The 17,422-nt window shown below is 50.6% G+C and overlaps 1 protein-coding gene across 2 annotated transcripts in view; it reads right to left on the reverse strand.

Annotated features, from left to right (window-relative positions):
• Positions 1-1,055: 1,055 nt before the first annotated feature.
• Positions 1,056-17,422, reverse strand: part of LIMK1 (LIM domain kinase 1) — a 317,283-nt gene continuing 300,916 nt past the window's right edge. For both annotated transcript variants that reach the window (XM_081131770.1, XM_081131771.1), the window contains 12 exons: positions 16,223-16,429; positions 12,002-12,107; positions 11,736-11,902; positions 10,433-10,616; positions 9,227-9,313; positions 8,766-8,897; positions 7,575-7,634; positions 7,240-7,305; positions 4,587-4,743; positions 2,903-2,958; positions 2,513-2,670; positions 1,056-2,414 (listed from right to left, as the gene is read on the reverse strand). In XM_081131770.1, the coding sequence (XP_080987896.1) occupies positions 2,252-2,414; positions 2,513-2,670; positions 2,903-2,958; positions 4,587-4,743; positions 7,240-7,305; positions 7,575-7,634; positions 8,766-8,897; positions 9,227-9,313; positions 10,433-10,616; positions 11,736-11,902; positions 12,002-12,107; positions 16,223-16,429 (1,543 nt within the window). In that variant the 3' untranslated portion in view covers positions 1,056-2,251. The remainder of the gene's footprint in view (positions 2,415-2,512; positions 2,671-2,902; positions 2,959-4,586; positions 4,744-7,239; positions 7,306-7,574; positions 7,635-8,765; positions 8,898-9,226; positions 9,314-10,432; positions 10,617-11,735; positions 11,903-12,001; positions 12,108-16,222; positions 16,430-17,422) is intronic.

Genomic DNA, 17,422 nt, shown 5'->3' on the forward strand with positions numbered 1-17,422 from the left:
AAGGGAAGGGACTTCCTTCTGCTCTCCAGCACTAGTCATCAGTAGCAGGTATTTAACTCCAGCATGGTCACATTTTTGCACCTACCTTCTTAGAAGTTACAGCACCAACTGCTTAGAGCCCAACCCTTTCCCCCATTACACACCAGAAATCCGTGTATTGGTCTCATGGGGCCCCTCCCTGCAGGTTTTTGGCCTGCTTCCAAGATGATCCCTAGTGATTCCTACTGGTACTGGCATTAGCCGCCCTGTGGTCCCCTCCCATGTTGAATCAGGGTTGGCCAGTGTGACCAATGGAATATGGTGACAGTGATGCTGTGTGATTTCTGAGACTAGGTTATGAAAGGCAGTGGAACTTCCACTTTGCTCTCTTGGGATATTCACCCTAGAGGATGCCGTGAGGACACTCAAGGAACCCTGTGGACAGAAGCCCAACGCCTCAACAGCCAGCTCCAACTTGTATCCATGAGTGAGCCACATATAAGAGTCCTTAGAAGTGGATCCTTGGGCTCCAGCTGCTCACTTAAAAGACTGAAACTCCAAGCAATACCTGATCGCAACCTCAGGAGAGACCCCAGACCAGAACCACCCACCTATGCTGCTCCTAAATTCTTGACACAGAAATTGTGGGCCATGAGCAATCACTGTTGTTTTAAGCCATCAGGTTTAAGGGGTGATTTGTTGAACATCAGATAACTAAAGTCATCTCCTCTTTCCTTAAAATGTCATTGTTTCAACAGCTGTGTGAACAATTCCCTAGATTAAATGCCCTATATTGGAAATAACTAGTGTGGTTTCTATTTTCCTGATCGAACACTAAGTTTTGGGAAGATAACATGAAATGAAAGCAACACATTCCCTAGTATCTGCTCTTCCTCTCAGAAACCCAGCTTTGGGAGTCTTCACTTGTCTGGCTGGACCACCACTTCCACTACTGCCCTCTGCATCTTCCCCTCCTCCCCCTCCCTTCTCATCTTCCCACCAGGCTTCTAGTCACAAAGCTCTGCTCTCCTCCTATTTCCTCAGGGCCCTCAGACACACATTGTGACGCAGGATCTGGGGGGGGGGGGAGTACGGAATTGAGTTTATTCTGAGTCTGGGTTTTGTTCCTTAGACATTTTTCCTGGATGGAGGTGACTGTGTCCCACCTCCCTGAGTTGCAGTCTGGTGGGCCTGTTTAGGTTGTTTTCCAGGTTCAAAGTGCACTGAGAAGGCTTCACAGTTTTTTAATACTTCCTAGATGCTCAACTGAGGCAAAGTGATAAAATGGCCCCCCACCCCCACCCACCCCAAAAATAAAACCCCAAGCCCCCAGCAGCTGCTGCTGCAGCCGTATGAAAAAATACTACAAACTCTTCTTAAAAAATAGATTACACAGAAAGAACCCAGAGGACAGAGGGCTTGGGGAGAGGCAGGGGCTGCTCCAGCTACTGATAGGGAGCCTCGGGGAGAGGTCCAGGAGGGGGCACTGAGATGAACTTCAGGGGGCTGGGATGCTGGTGGACACCTGCCTTGTCCTCTCTGCCCAACCTCCTCTGCTGCTCCTTCCAGCAGCTCTGGCCCAGGGACCCTCCCTTCACCCTGAGGCCTAGTACCTGCTTCTCACTAAAGTGGCTTCAATAAAGAAACAAAAAGACCCAAAGCAAGGAGGGCTGCTGCCCAGCCAGCAAGGATGTCCCCTTATAGGAGCAGACCTCTCTTTGCTTTGGGGGTTTGGATAGTTATCAATACCTGCTACTAACTAGACACCTCTGGGGGTAGGGGGTGACAGGCCCCAGATTCCATTATGGCTCCTGTGAACACAGCCTCTTCCTTGACACACACCTTCCTGTGTACCCAGCCGTGACATGGCATGGTCTGAAGCTGTCCTCCAGCCTTGGAGGAGCTGCAGACAGGTGGAGCGTGTGCAGGATGGCTGGGGCGATGGGGTGTGGGATGGGGCACAACTCACATGGACCCTCCAGCTCATGCAAGGAGAAGCAAGAGGGGGCAGCCCCACCGAGACAGAGGTAAGGCGGGGCGAGGTGATGGTGTGTGTGCAGCCAGGCCAGCTCTGGGCTGGGGGCAGAGGCAGGGCAGGGGCCACAGCCCACAGGGTAGGAGGAGGCAAGTCAGGGCCTGGTGCTGGGGAGGGGTCTGGGTGCCCGCTGCCCGCTGCCCGCTGAGAGCTCCACACCCGGCTGCCTCCTACAGAGAAATCTGGTGCAGGCTGGATTCTCCGCAGTGGGGACAGGGGCTGCTAGGTGGGCCGGGCTCAGTCAGGGACCTCGGGGTGGGCAGGCAGTCCACTTTCACCACGCCGGTAGGTCTCCCAGAAGCCCCTGTCCAGCTGCTCCAGCTGTGAACCCAGTGGCAGGTGGCCAGCCAAGTGCATGCGGAGGGTCTCCAACCATTGCTCCAGCTTCACGAAGGAGGGCCTGGGATGACAGGTCAGGGGAGAGGGACGGTGGGTTCTGGCTCTGCTGGGGGTCAGCCTACCCCCAAGGCTGCCCAAGCTGAGCCCCACACCACTCACCTCTTCTCAGGGTCCAGATCACAGCAACGCACGGTAATGGGGAAGAAGCTCGGGGGGCAGTTTGGGGGGCAGTAGCGGTCCAGGAAGCCTCGCACATTGAGGCCAAAGTCCATGGTGCGAGGCAGGTAGTCAGGGTCAGCGTTCACCCGCCCAATGATCTGTACAGCAGAGGGCCAGCAGTTACCCAGCAGCCCTTGGGGCTGGGTGCCACCCAGGTGGGTTTGAGGGCAGGTCACACTGGACCTAGATGCAAATTGCTGTGGGCAGCCCAGTTCCCAGGAGCATCCCTAGCCCGAGGCCCCTGCAGACTTCCAGCCTGCAGCGTGGGAGGGCGGGGAATGGGGAGGAGCCAACAGCCCGATGCCAACTGCTGCCCACCCCTGTACCTACCTCGCACAGGACGATTCCAAAGGAAAACACATCCACCTTCTCATCATAGCTTCGGCCTAGACAAAGAGACTGACTGTTAGTGGGTGATGCAGGGACAGGGATCCAACTAGCAGGAGGGCTGGGCCAGGGACTGGAGAGCCGAGTGGATGCCCTGCCAGCAGGCCAAGACCAGGAAGCAGATGCTCTGCCCCAACACCACCAAGTATGAGCAAACTTCTGGGGGGTGAGGAGGAGAGCCCTGGGCAAGGGGTTCCAGGCCCAGCGAGGTCACTGACAAACTATATGACTCCAGACAAGTCATGGACTAAATGGTGACCCTGAAAGAAAACTGTGTCAAACCCCTGGAACCTATGAATGTTCCTTTATTGGAAAGAGGGTCTTTGCAGATATGATTAAGGCTCTTGAGATGAGATAATCCCGGATTATTCAGGCAAGCCCTAAATGCTATCACAAGTGTCTTTATAAGAGAGAAGAAAAGACACACAGAAGAGGAAGCAGTGGTCATGGGAAGATGGAAGCAGAGATTGGAATGACTGTGGCCTAAAGCCTGGGATTGCCAAGACAGCCACCAGAAGCTAGGAGCAGCAAGGAAGGAACTCTCCCCGACAGTCTCTACAGGGAGCACAGCTCTACTGGATTTCAGATTTCTGGCTTCCAGAACCTTACATGAGAGAATAAGTTTCTTTTGTTTTAAGCCACCTAGTTTGTGGTAATTTGTTACACCAGCTTCAGGAACTCTCTAAGCCTGTTTCCTCATCTGTAAAATGGGAAGAATACCATCTACCTCACGATGTTAAAAACAATCAATACAGCCACTCATTTACGGAATGCTGCCTAGTTTATAGCCTTATTTAATCCTCACACCACCCCTTAAAGATAGAGGATGTTAACCCCCCTTTACAGGTGAAGTTATTTGGGGGGCTATGCTAACTTTGGTCAGAGCTGGCACTGAGATGACCTTGGGTCTGCTTGCCCTGACCCTGTGTTTGCGTGCCACCTGCCTGTGGAGGGGCTTTATGGCCCACGGTCTAGGCATACATAGGACCACTGTGTGACAGGCCTGATAAAAGAAAGGGAATGGGAGAGAGAGGGCCTGTCCTAGACTGAGTAACTGCCCCCAAAGATGTTCATGTCCTGAGCCCTGGAACCTGCGAATATGCTGCTTTATATGGAACTGTGCAGGTGTGATTAAGTTAAGGCTCTCAAGATGGGGAGATTATCTTGGATTACTGGGGTGAGCCATGTAATCACAGAGGTCCTTATGTGAGAGGGAGGAGGGTCAGAGTCAGGGAAAGAGATGCAACACTGGACACAGACGTCAGAGAGAAGATGCTTGGCTGCTGGCCTTGACGGAAGAAGGGGCCATCACCCACGCAATGAGGCAGCCTCTAGAAGCTGGAAAAAGGAAGGAAACAGATTCTCCTCTAGAGCCTTCAAGGAACCAGCCCTGATGACACCTGACTATAGCCCAGTGAGACTGATATTGGACTCCTGACCTCCATAACTACACAATAGCTTGTGTGTTTTAAGCCAAGTGTGTGGTAATTTGTTACACCAGCAATGAGAAAATAATACAGGACCCAAAGAAGAAGCGAAGAGGCCGAGGCCAGGGGTTGGGCAGCTGCTCTTCTGCCTGGGATTCCCAGGTCCCAGGGAGATGTGACAGGTGGGGCCACCCACTCACCATTGATCATCTCGGGTGCCATCCAGTAGGGGTTGCCTACCACCGTGTAACGCTTTTTTCGGTCTGGCTTCTTGAGGCTTCGCAGGTCCTCAGACTGAGTCTTCTCATCCACCATGAGCCGTGCCAACCCAAAGTCAGCCACCACCACATTCTTGTTCTGGGGTGACGAGGAGGCAGGGCCACACTGAGCATGTTCCTGCCACCACCAGCTACTTGTTCCTAGCCCGGACCCCACATGAATCCACAGACAGCAGCTGCAACCCCACTGCTCAGAGGGGCTCAGGTGTAGGGTAGGGACCTCCTTCTTTCCCCAAAGCCCTCTGCTCTTTGCAAATGGAGCTGCCCAAAGCTTCAGAAAATACTAGTGTGGCCCCACTCCCCTATTTATTATTTATCTCTTGATTCTCCAACAATCTAGTACATGTTACCTTACAGATGAGGTGACTAAGGCCCAGAAAGGTTAAGAAAGTTGCCCAAGGCTACCCAGCTAGTCAATGATAGGACTGGGATTTAAACCCAGGGCTCTTGAGCCCCTGGCTCTCCTGTTTTAGGTTTGTAGGAACCCTGGCAGAGTTGAGATGCTGACAGCTACATCTACCAAGATGGTAGTATCAGGGACGGAGCCTCCTGAGAGATGACAGACAGGCAGGGAGGCCTAGGGCACAGTGCCAAGTCAGGGGGCTGGGGAGGTCTTCCGAGTGCCCCAAGGCCAAGCCTCTTTGCTTGGTGTCTGGGACCCTGGAATTCTGGACCCTATTTGCCAGCTCCAGGATTAGCCACTGTTAGGTGGACACCGAAGACTGGGCACAGAGAGGCTGAGGTGGCAGGGCCCCAGACAGGTGGGAGTTAGAGCCAGGCTCACTCTGAAGGGAAGGACCCTGTGCTGCCTTTGGGAGGGACACAAATGTGGACAATCACCTAGAAAAAACTCTACAAAGATGGCAAATGGGTGAGGGGATGAATTTGCATTCTGGGCTCACCTCGATGGGGCCTCAAGTGACACAGTCCCTCTAAGGGCTCCATCTCCTCAGGTGTAATACCAGGTGAAGGTTAGTTGAGGGATCCTGACCTGGGTTCCTCAGACCCCTGAGCAGTGGTTCTTGAAGACCAGGGTCCATCAGGACTGTTCAAATGGTGGTTCCTGCCCCATCCCTTTCAGGAGGCCTGAGGTGAGGGGCTCAGGACTGTGCACTTTCAATGAGTCTCATAGGATCTAATGGTACAGGGGGTCCACAGACCCTGCTATGGGAAACAGCTCTAGGGAAACCAGCCAGGGCAACCACTGGATTCTCAGAAGCTCCAAATTATAGGCAAAGGTTTTGGTTGTGCATAGATGAATTCTGGGGACAGGAGGACTCACAACTCTCATCAGATTCTCAAGGATGTGATAGGTCACTCTGTCTTCACCATGCCCAGCATATGGGCTGGACCTTGCAGTGATACCCACTGCCAGCAGGGGCATTCTAAGCCCCCTCCCTGGGAGGTCTGTGATCTAGTCTCAACCACCTCTCTGTGCTCACTGTCCACTGCTTCCCACAGCCCAGAGGATCCCAGAGTTGCTGGAACATTCCCAGAGGGCTGAGACCCTCACTGGACAGTGAACAATTTATGGCTTTCTGAATGTGATATTGCTGGGCCTTTGCATGTCTCATTGCCACCATCAGAAACACTCTTCCTGTACTGAATTCACTGGGCAATCACCTGTCTGGAGAACCTCCTCCTCCGGGACTGGATCTCTACCTGTCTGTAGTGTGATAAATCATGTCTCCAGAAAATTCCTGTCCACCCACAACCTCAATGTGAACTAATTTGGAAATAGGGTCTTTGCAGATACAATTAGTTAGGATGAGGTCATACTAGATTAGGGTGGGCCCTAAATCCAATGACTATTGTCCTTATAAAAGGGCACACAGACACACAGAGGGAAGAAGGCCATGTGAAGATGGAGGCAGAGAAGGGGAGTGATGCAGCTACAAACCAAGGAACGCCAGCAGCTACCAGAAGCTGGGGGCAGGGGACAGATTCTCCCTCAGAACCAACCCTGTCAGCACGTTGCTTTTGGAATTTTGGTTTTCTGAACCCAGAAGAATACATTTCTTTTCTTTTAAGCCATCCAGTCTATGGTCTTTGCTATGGCAGCCCCAGGAAACCTCTCCAGTTGGGCAAGGTCAGTCACTCACTCCTCTGCTTTCTGTGAACAGCCTGTGGTCCTTCAATCACCACCCCACTTAAGTATGTCCCTCCAAAGCTTCTTTCAGGAAGCCTGCCCTGACCACCGCAGCCCACATGCCCAGGTCCTACTCTAGATTCACAGCTGTGAGTGCTGCCTGGTGTAGGCCTGGCCACTCTGCCATGGGCCATTCTCTGTGAATGCCAGACTCCTGGTCCGTTACGGGTTACACGTCAATTTCTCCTTCACTGATTTGTCAGACCCTCCTTCAACCTGCAATGTCAGTGGCTCAGAGAGTTGGAGCCACACTGCAAGTAAATGGCATAGCAAGGTCTTTGCCTCCTGGCCTTGAGTTGCTTTCCCTGGGGCCAAACTGGAGTTAGGGGCATCTACCCAGGGAACCCAGTTCAGAGAACACCTTGAGGCTAGGAGTGTGGTGGACAGGGCTCCTGCTGCCCCCCCTCCCAGGCCCAGGCTGCTCACCTCACGGACCAGGCAGTTGTGGGAGTTGAGGTCCCGGTGGATGATGTTCATGGAATGGAGGTAGGCCTGGGGGTGGGAGGCATAGAGGTCAGGAGGCAGCTGTGCTGAAGGACCCCAGCCCTGGTCCCCAGAGGCTCCCATCTCCCCTACTCAGGCCAGTTGGGGGGTGCTCTTCCCACTCTCCATTTGGTCCCCTCTGCCCACTCTCAAAGCTTCCTTGTGGCTCTCGTTTCCAAATTCCTTGTGGAATTTTAGGTTAGCAGAGAGAATGATTTTATAAGTGGGGTTGGATCACCCAGCTCACACACAGTAAGTCAGAGCCAAAACCTACTCACCATCCCCGAAGCGATGTCCTTGGCAAAGCTCACCCTCTGACTCCATGGGTACTGGCTGTCCTGGGGGTGGACAGACAATGGCCAGGAGGGGCCAATGAGGCCAGTGGTAGGACAAATGGGTAAGAGAGAGGCAGTAGGGACAAGTGTCCTAGAGGGACCTCTACTCTCTTCTGCACCCACACCTGTTCCTTCTAATGGGTGGGGGTGCATAATTCAAAACAATTTTCCAGCAGAACCGATTTCAAACAGTAAAGGGGGTGGGGAATTCTCCTCTGTAGTTCCTGATCCTCCACCTCTGAGAATAGAAAAAGCTCTTTTTATCTTCTACAAAACCCCACTCTTTCAAGCTTTTAAAAAATCTGAACCTACTTTTATGGACCATCATAGATAGATGGGCCTGGTGAGGTCACCTGCAGAGTGTTGGCCATGTCACTCAGGTGAGCAGGGCTTTGGGCTCAGTCATTTGGGGAAACAGCTTCTTCCCTCACCTCATTCCCTTGGGGACCTCCAGCGGGAGGATGACATCAGAGCGTATTAAAGGCTCAGCGTGCAGTTAGGAGGCCTAAGCTGGTGTAGCCCAGCATTTCTAAATCACACTTGACCACAGAATCCCTTCTGAGAAGCTCTGTTAGGAGCCCGCAGGAGAGACATTTTGGCAACATCAGGTAATTCAGCCGAGGGGCAAGGAATCAGCGGCGAGCGTGGGAGGGGGACAGGATTTTGAGGTCTCAGGGTGACACTGAGATGGGCCTGGCACTGGATCCCAGAGGCAGTGCCAGCAGCACGAGTGTTCTGGAAGCTCCCTTCCAAGTACTTTGTTTCTAAAGATGGCTTTGTAATTTTTTCCAATTTTATGGACCATGGCAAACAGTACAAATGATTTGGTTTCACCAAAAGCAAAACAAAGGCCCACTGTGAAGAGGTAACAGGAAGAGGCCTCTCCTCAGGTGTTTGACCTATGGCAGGTATGGCTGGGTCTGGCATGTGGCCCTGCAGGATGACTAATCCAAACCAGCCTGTGTCCCCTCAGCATAGCTGTCACCCTTCTCTGGGCCCCAACTTTTTCCCGGCTTTGGATGGAGTCAGCGCAATTCTACTGGATTCCAAATCAGGGTTTGGAGGGTCTTTGAGACCAGAGGCTGACCCTACTAAAGAGGGGAGGTGCCCTGCATTGGGCAGCCCAGCACTCACCATGCTCTTGATGATGCCCCGGAGTGTGCCCCCCTTGATGTACTCAGTGATGAAGTTGAGCCTCTTGTCCTTGTAGAGCACCCCGATGAACTTGAGCACATTGGGATGCTCAAGGCATCGCATGACCTTCACCTGGTGGGGAGCAAACATGCTGTGCCTGGGGCTGTGCACACATCATCTCCCTCCACTGTCCCACCAGAGGCCACAGACAGTGCCATAGACGGGGGAGCCTCCCCACCCCATTGGGCTCCCGCCACACCCCCTGGTCACTGTGCTTTGTTCGAGCTGCTCCCACCCCTAGGGGTGGCCCTGCCCTTCTTGCACTCCTGGCAGATACTGTCTCTTCTTTCACTGTCTGACTTAAGTGTCACATTCTCTTGGGGCCCTCCGCCACTGGCTCACAATGGTGGAAAGGGGTGGGGAAATCTGGTGAAGAGGGTGTAGCAGTTCCACTCACTGACCTCCTTGAGAAATGTCCTCTGTGTCTCCTCATCGAACCGAATCAGCTCCTTCATCACCATCACCTCACCCGTCTCCCGGTGTGTCACCTGCGTGGGGACACCGAGGCATGGAGATAGACAGACAGAGGTTCTGCTCTAAGCCTGACTTCTCAGAGCCCCATCCCTACCCTAGGCATGCCAGGGAAATGAACAGTCAGCTTCAGGATTTTCACAGACATTTCATGTGATGTCCTGGCCCTTAAGGGCATTGAACTTAATACCTTTATAGATGAAGAAACTAAGGTGCAGGGAAGTTTCCTTGCAGGGCCCAAGGTCACCCAGTTGGCAGGGAAGGGGGGTGGCTGGGGCTTGGGTCCAGGACCACCTGACCCAGAAGCCTGCTCTCTTTACTGTGCTTTGCTGGGCTGTCTCCTGGAGGTAGAATGGTATCTCTACCAGAGACCTCCCCTGGCAATGGGACCAGGGACCAGGGACAAGGGCTGGGGGCCAGGGCCTATCTGGACAAGAGCACGTGGGTGACCTGACCAGCACCTTTTGTATAATCCTGAATCTTCTAGCCTAGTCATAGCCAGTGACACGAGAGCCAGGAAAGGGCTTATCTCTTCTGGGGAGAGTATGAAGGGGAAAGCAGTCCTGAGTCCTGAGTGGATTGGCATCAAGCTCAGTACGAGGCCTTCTGGGTCTGGCTGGGCTGCCTTCCCACCCCCCACCTTCCACCAACCTCCTCCATATAAAGTTCTGGGTCTAGCTCTAGCTGGTTTGGCTCAGTGGTTAAAGCATTGGCCCGCAAACTGAAGGGTCCCAGGTTCGATTCCAGCCAAGGGCACATACCTCGGTTGCAGGCTCAATCCCTGGCCCTGGTCAGGGGCGTGCAGGAAGCAACCAGTCGATGTGTCTTTCTCACATCGATGTCTCTCTCTCTCTCCCTTCCACCCTCTCTGAAAAGCAATAGAAAAAATGTCCTCTGGTGAAGATAAAAAAAAAAAAGAAGAAAAAAAAAGTTCTAGGTCTATCAGGAGTAGGTTCCCTCCCCCTCATTAGCTCAAGAAGACCCAGGTGGAGGTTGAGTACTGGCTAGGGAGTCTAGAAGCCCCTTCCATGTGGATTCCTGGAGGCACTGGTGGGAGAAGGCAGGACTGATAGGTCGCACCCAAACTGCCCCCCTGCTCCCACTCTTGGCCCGTCCCTGCCCAGCATGCCCTGTACCTTGATGGCCTGGCCGAAGCAGCCCTTGCCTAACACCTCTCCGTGGATGAGGTCCGACGGCCGGAAGATGCGGTGTGGCCTGCAGACCACGCGAAGGGACTCAGAGCGTCCCAGGTCCTTGCACTGGGATGCAGGGGAGCCCAGCGAGCTGGCACCTGGAGACCTGTCGATGCTGTAGCTCCTCCTGAGGGCACACACACATGCCCAGTGCCACCAGGGGCAGGTGGACACCTGGCTCAGGCCCCCTGGGGGAGGCTAGGCCTCATCCTGTCCTCTTTCGCTTGCCTGTCATGCTCCCATCTATGTCAGTCTACGCTTAGTCATTCGTTCTGAGAAGGTAGCACAGGACAGCTCTCCTGGGGTGGTCACAAGACTTCCCAATCCTGATGCCAGCACCTGGTGCCCATCCTGCTCAGCCTTCCTGTTTGAGGCCCACTATTGTTCAGGTGCCCTTGGTTGGAATGTTTGTCCTTGGGCTTCTCTGCTTGGTGGCTTTGGGTCAGATAAACTGTCTCCTAGCATTTGGGTCCTGGGGTGCAGAAGCAGATGATCTGCCCAGGAAGCCCATAACCCTGCAATACAGGTGGCCTTACAGGGCGGCATGAGTTCTAGACAAACACAGGTGAGGAGGAAATACATAATCTCAACATCACTATTTCAGAGAGTAAAGGCTGTCCCCCTGCCTGCTCCACAAGTCTTTATCAGGATTCCTGAGCGGGCCCACAGGAAGTACAGTGAGGACCAGGCTGCTTCTGGGTTTCTTTCTCATGTCCTGCAACCCCCTGCAAGATGGTACAGGGCACCCTCCCACCTGGACCACTGCAACAGTCCTCTAGCTTCCTCTGGTCTTGGGTACCCTTCCACACAGGGATCAGAGTGGTCTCTGGGAAATATCACTTTGCTGCAACACCCTTCAGTGAGGCCCTGTGACATGGACAAGGTCCAAGGACCCCTGCCACATCTAAAGCCCTGCAATTAGCTTCTGCCTTGAAACCCACCCCTCCCAAACCACACCCAATGCTCCCATCATCCTGAGTTACTCGCTTGCTGCTCCTTGAAGTCAAGGTGCTGCTCCACCCTGGGAAAGCTCTGCAATCCCCAGCTGGGGGAGCTGCTTCCACCTGTTTTCCTACTTCTCACTACCTTTCCTTCCTCATAGTCCCCAGCACCTTTTGTTGGCATGCTTTTCTGCAGGGGTGACTCCCTCACAGACTGAGCGACTGGAGGGTGGGGATCAGGCCTCATCCCGAGGTCCAGAATCAGTGAAAGTACCTAGATACACCAAGAGGTAGGGCTGACTTACAGGACAGGTTTCTGCCGGGCAGAGCTGCCTGCCTCTCCACTGGGAGTGGGAGCTGGGGAGCCCAGGGGGCTGGGCTCAGGCCCTGCCACATGGCCCAGTGTGTCATGCGGGTCGTGCTCAAGAGTCAGCTGGAGCAGGCGGCTGGTTTCCTGGATCAGCAGATCAATCTGGGGAGAGCAGGTGTGTGGACAGGTGAGTCCCAGGTGGTGGGGGCCAGGCATGAAGGTACCACCTCCAATCCTGCTTACCAGACTCAGGACCCATACCTCATCCAGGGGCACGTTCCGAATGGGTGTGCCGTTGATTTCCAGGATCCGGTCTCCAACATGGATGGAATTCTTCACATCTGGGCTCATGCAGCCTGGGTCCACTCTGTGGACACAGGGCAGTGGTCAGAGCCCTGCCTGCCTGCCTACCCTCTAGAACCCTGAGAGGAAACTAAGGCCAAAGGGATCAGATTGGGGTGAGTTCTATCTTGTGTTATCAGTAGGTGGCAATGGTCCAGAACCCTGAGTTCTGGTTTGGTTGGAAGAATTCTGAAACTAATTACTGATGTCTTCTGCTGTGTAAAACTGGAGAAAGGTGGCACACCCCTAGGCATTTGATGCCCCACACTAGATGCTCAGGGGCTCCTGTGCAACAGAGCATTGTCTCTGCCGTGGAGAACAGACCAATTCTCCAAACTTCCTGGTATGCTTGGGGCAGACAAATGTCATGAGTCTTAAAAGGGTCTGGATCTACTGGCTTCCTACCTGACTCCCAAACTTGCCCTGCAAGATGAGGTGAAGGCTCCCATCCCTTGGGAATCAGCAGGAAGACGCTAGTAGACTGCCCTGAGCCACAGTTGTAGAGTGGAGATGGGATGACGCCCTTGCTTAGTTGGCTATAAGCTAACTCATGGAATGGCCAATTTGCCAAATTTAATTGCTTCTTTTAACTCTTTGGTGTTAATTATCTGGCTTTCCTTTTGTCTTCATAAAAGCTTTTTAAGGAATGTTCACTTTGCCTCTGCCCTGAGGTAGGAAGGGGGGGCGGGGCAGGACAGAGAAGAGACTGAGGACTTTAAGGAAAACAGACTCATAAAAAAACTTCATTATCAAGAGCATATTCTCACATGAGGGAGCTCTTCCTTATACTGGAAAGCCAGGTAATAAATGCAGAAGAAAGAACAGAGTTAGTAAATCACTATTTTGTAGCCATCATGGTAATAACTGATGCAGATAAGCATCGTCTATGGATGCCAGCACCATTTGGTGAAAGGTCCTTGGGGGACAGGATATTTACAGTCAAATCTCATAAATGACTTACTGATTATATTACAAAGAGGAAAAAAAAATCCTTTACATCTGAGAGGATTATTTGCATGCTGGTCCAGGAATTAAAACTGACATCCCCAATAAAGAGCACGGAGAAGGACCCAGCAGCACTTATGCGGTATCAGGCCAAAATGCATAACCTAAATCTAATAAAGAGGAAACATCAGTCAAAACCAATGGAGGGACATTCCACTTAACAACTGACCTGCACTCTTCATAAATGTCATGAAGGACAATGAAAAGCTGAGGAACTGTCACAATTTAAAAGAGACTGAAGAGACATGAGGATTCAGTGAAATGCATGATCATGGACTGGATCCTGGATTGCGGAAAACTTGTAAAGGACAGTACTGAGACATCTAGCAACATCTGAATATGGATTGCATATTGGATAAAAGTACTGTATCAATCTTAAATTTCCTAAATGTCATGATTATATGCAATTGATATTTATGTAAGAATGTCCTTGTTTTTAGGAGAACGTCTGAAGCCTTTCTGGGGGAGGAAGGGTCAATAGTATCTGCAACTTACTCTCAAATGATTTAGTAAATAACAACAATATGTACATATATATGTATATATAAACATAAGTCAGAATACATATGTATACACACACATAAATGTAGAGGGAGATATACACATATACCCCAAATGCAGCAAAAAATTAAAACTTGTGAACCTAGGTGAAGGTGTATAGGTATTCAATATACCTATTTTTTAGCAAATTTTCTGTCAATTTGTAAATTTCAAGATAAAAAGTTGAAAAAACAATGAATATATTTTCATTGATATGAGCTTCTCATGGATAGAGCCTAAAAAATATATTCCTTAGACTCCCCATCTCCCCTCCTTCAGTCTCCTGTTAAGGCAGCAGGGGGCTGGGTCACAGATAAATTAAACTTTCCTTAAAATGCTGCTATAAACAAAATGAAAAGTGGTCAACTAAGACTCACTTAAAACAAGTAAATCCAGTCAGCAGCCTTAGGGCAAGCTAGGAGTTTCTGAGAAGGGGGTGGTTTTGCAGAAATTGGAAAGCAGATGCTGTCTGGAAAGAATGCTTAGCCAGTAAGGGAGATAGGGGGGAGGTGCCATTGGCTCTCTATTTCTAAAATTCTGCTTGGTTGTCAGGGACCAGCTGGTCTGGGAGTTTCCCCATCTCTCTCACAGTCTGTCTGCTTACTTCTGTATGTAAGGCAGCTGCTGGCCTGGCAGATGCTCAAGCTGGGGGTGGAGATGGAGAGTTAAGCCCGACAGCATCCTCCTTCCCCAGTACCACCTTCACTTCTTACCAGCTCCTAGGCATGGTGCCTGGTACCCAGCAGGTATGTGAGAAAGTTCACTGAATCCAATGGAAGCTGGCACTTGGTTCCCATGTCCAGACTTGGGGACATGGGAGACATTTAAAACTACTTCTCAAGAAGTCAATGAAGGCCTCGGAGAAATCTTAGAAGGCTCCAAGTGTCCAATTTTCTCACTGTTCAAAAGACCCGAAAGCCCACAGAGGTCAAGGAGCTGCTCAACATCACAGTGTGTTGGTAACTGGGCTGGCTCCCTGATCTTCATTCCTTCTGGCATCTCAGATCTTTCTACAGCCTTTAGAATTTTCTTTATGGATGATCTGCTAGTATCAAATCTTGGTTTTGTCTGCTTTAACATGTCCATGTCACCCTCATTCTTGAAGGATATTTTCAAGTACAGAATTCTTGGTTGATTTTTATTTTTTGCTCAGTGCATTAACTATATCATTTCACTGACTTCTGGCTTACGTGGTTTTTGTTGAGAAATCAGCCATCAGTCCTTTTTAGGAGGTAATTTGTCTGTTTTCTATGGTGACTTTGAAAGTCTTTTCTTTTGCGTCGTTTCACTAGATGGTGTGATCTATGCTTGGATTTCTTTTTATCTTGCTATTTAGGATCTACTGGGCTTGAGTCTGTGGATTGGTGTCTTTTATCAGTTCTGGGAAGTTCTCAGCCATTACATCTTCAAATAGTGCCTCTCTCCCATTAGTTCTCTCCTCTTCTGGGGTCAAATAAATGATTTGATCCTCTCACTGTCCTCCATGTGGCTTAACCTCTCTTTCACAGTTTTCATCTTTTTGTGTCTCTGCTTCTCTCTCCTGCTGTATTAAACCCTACTCCACTGTTAAATGCTTGCATTAAAATTTTCATTTTAATAATTATACATTTCATTTCTAGGGGTTATATTTGGTTCCTTTACAAGTTTATTACCCTTTACTCATTTTTCAAGCATCTCTTTTTTATTAAAACACAGTGAGCATAATTATTTTATATTATGTCTGATAATTCCAATATCAGAGGTTTTAAGGTTCTGCTTCTTGTTGTTTCTGCTAACTTTTGCTCACAATGCCTTGCTTCCTTAGATATATGTCCGGTGATTTTTGACTGAATTGCTCATGATCCTTGAAACACTAACCTAAGTAAATTCAATGAAGCCTGAAAGTGGGTTTCTTCAGAAAGGATCTGCATCTGATTCTGTCATGGCTTGGGAGCACTATCAGTTGGGAAGCACTTTAAACTTTTATAATTTTGCCTTAAGGTTTTTTGAAACACCCAGATATATGAATTTGGTTTGCAATCCCAAATCTATAAATTTTTAGATACCCTCTCCCCTTCCATTCAGGTTCAAATCAGTTTATTTTACAGTTCTCAGGGGGCTGACGAAAGGTATGGTTTATTTCTCATTCATCCTCACCTTGAGAGCCCTCTTGGGGTTCAAGCTTAGTGAGGGAGGGAACAGCTCTCTTATTAGACTAGTTTCCTTAGCAGGTCAAAGCTTTGAGAAACCCAGCCGTGAAAGAACTTGAAAAGTGAAGCTTAAGTTCACTCAGTTTAGATTTGCCCTCAAAGCATGGCTACCTTTAGTATTCTGCTGACACCCCGGGCTCCCTCCTTCACTTATTCCAGACCTGGTTACTTCTCCTTCTTATTAGATCATACATGAATTAAAGAAAATAGTTAAAAATATTTTTTTAGCATTTGTAATGGTTTTTAGAGGAACCAGGCATCTGGTACACCAGGGTGTCAGAGCTGGGCTCTATATGGACCTAAGTGCTACCCGTTTTCAGAGCCCCAGTCCCAGAGTCGGTTACCCATCTAAAGTATCCAGGGCTATAACCACACCAGCTGCAGCCTTGGCAGGCCAGCCACTCACCCTTGGACGCGGACGGTGTGGGAGTGCTCCGTGCCACAACCTGGTGGGCCATGAGGTGGGTCGATGGAGACTGAGAGGCCACGTTTGCCATGAGCTGAGGCTGGGATGGATACTAGGGTGACTGTGTGGGGCAGGTGAGAGCTGGGGGAGTCAGGCAGGATCTGCTCGATGACGGGGGTCACCACAGTCTGGTAGTAGCAGTGCCCGCTACAAGAGCCACAGGCAGTAGGGACCCAAACAGTGGAAAGAAAAGAGCATCAGCAGTCACCAGCATCACCACTCCCCACCCCCAAGTCCCAGGCTCCCGCTCATCTCCTTACTGCTCCCCACAGGGGGAGGAGGGCCTTAGCTGCCTGGTGGACTGGGAGCAGAAACTGAGCATGTGCAGCCCTGCCCTTGCTCCTCACTGATGCTCAGTCTTCCTGGGTTTGCCTACTCCTGTAACATTGTAAACTGACCAGAAAGAGGCCTGGGGTTAAATACAGTTCAGGAGTAAGTCATTAAAAGTCCATTTGGGATCAAGCCATGCTGCCCTTGAATCTAATTTCTCTGGTCTTTGTTCTCGGTTTCTGGGAAAGGGGCTCTAAATCCTTGGAATAAGAGTGTCTTTGTTTTTCCTGACCTCAGACCACACTGAGTTTATGTTAACAAGATGATTCTGGATGGGGGCTAATCACCAGAAAGACCAATCTTGTGATTAGAAGGTTGGGGCTTTGACCTAGTCCAACCTCTGAGAAAGGGGGAGAGGGTCTGTAGATTGAGTTCAATCATGTGTCCAATTATTCAATCAATTCTGCCTACCTAATGAAACCTCAAAAAAACTCTGGTGCTGAGGTGGGGGGGTCACATGTCCTGATTCCATGGGGAAGGTGCATAGAACCTCTGCTTTTGGGACCCTCTCTGACCTTGCCCTTTGCGTTTCTTCATCTGGCTGGTTCTGATTTGTACCCTTTATAAAAAACTGAATCCTAATTATAGTACTTTCAGAGTTCTGTGAGTCATTTAGTGAATTATCAAACCTGAGGGGGTTGTGGGAATCCCTGATCTGTAACTAGCTGGTCTGAAGTGGGAGTGGCTTAGGGACCCTTCAACTTGTCTCAAGTAAGGGGTCTCGTTGGGGACTGGGCCCTAAACTTGTAGGGTCAGTGGTGGGTACCAGAACTGCACTGCAGTAATACATCAATAAGAAAGGTTGATGTA

The sequence above is a fragment of the Miniopterus schreibersii genome (assembly GCF_964146895.1).
Source record: "Miniopterus schreibersii genome assembly, chromosome: 3".
NCBI lineage: Eukaryota > Metazoa > Chordata > Mammalia > Chiroptera > Miniopteridae > Miniopterus > Miniopterus schreibersii.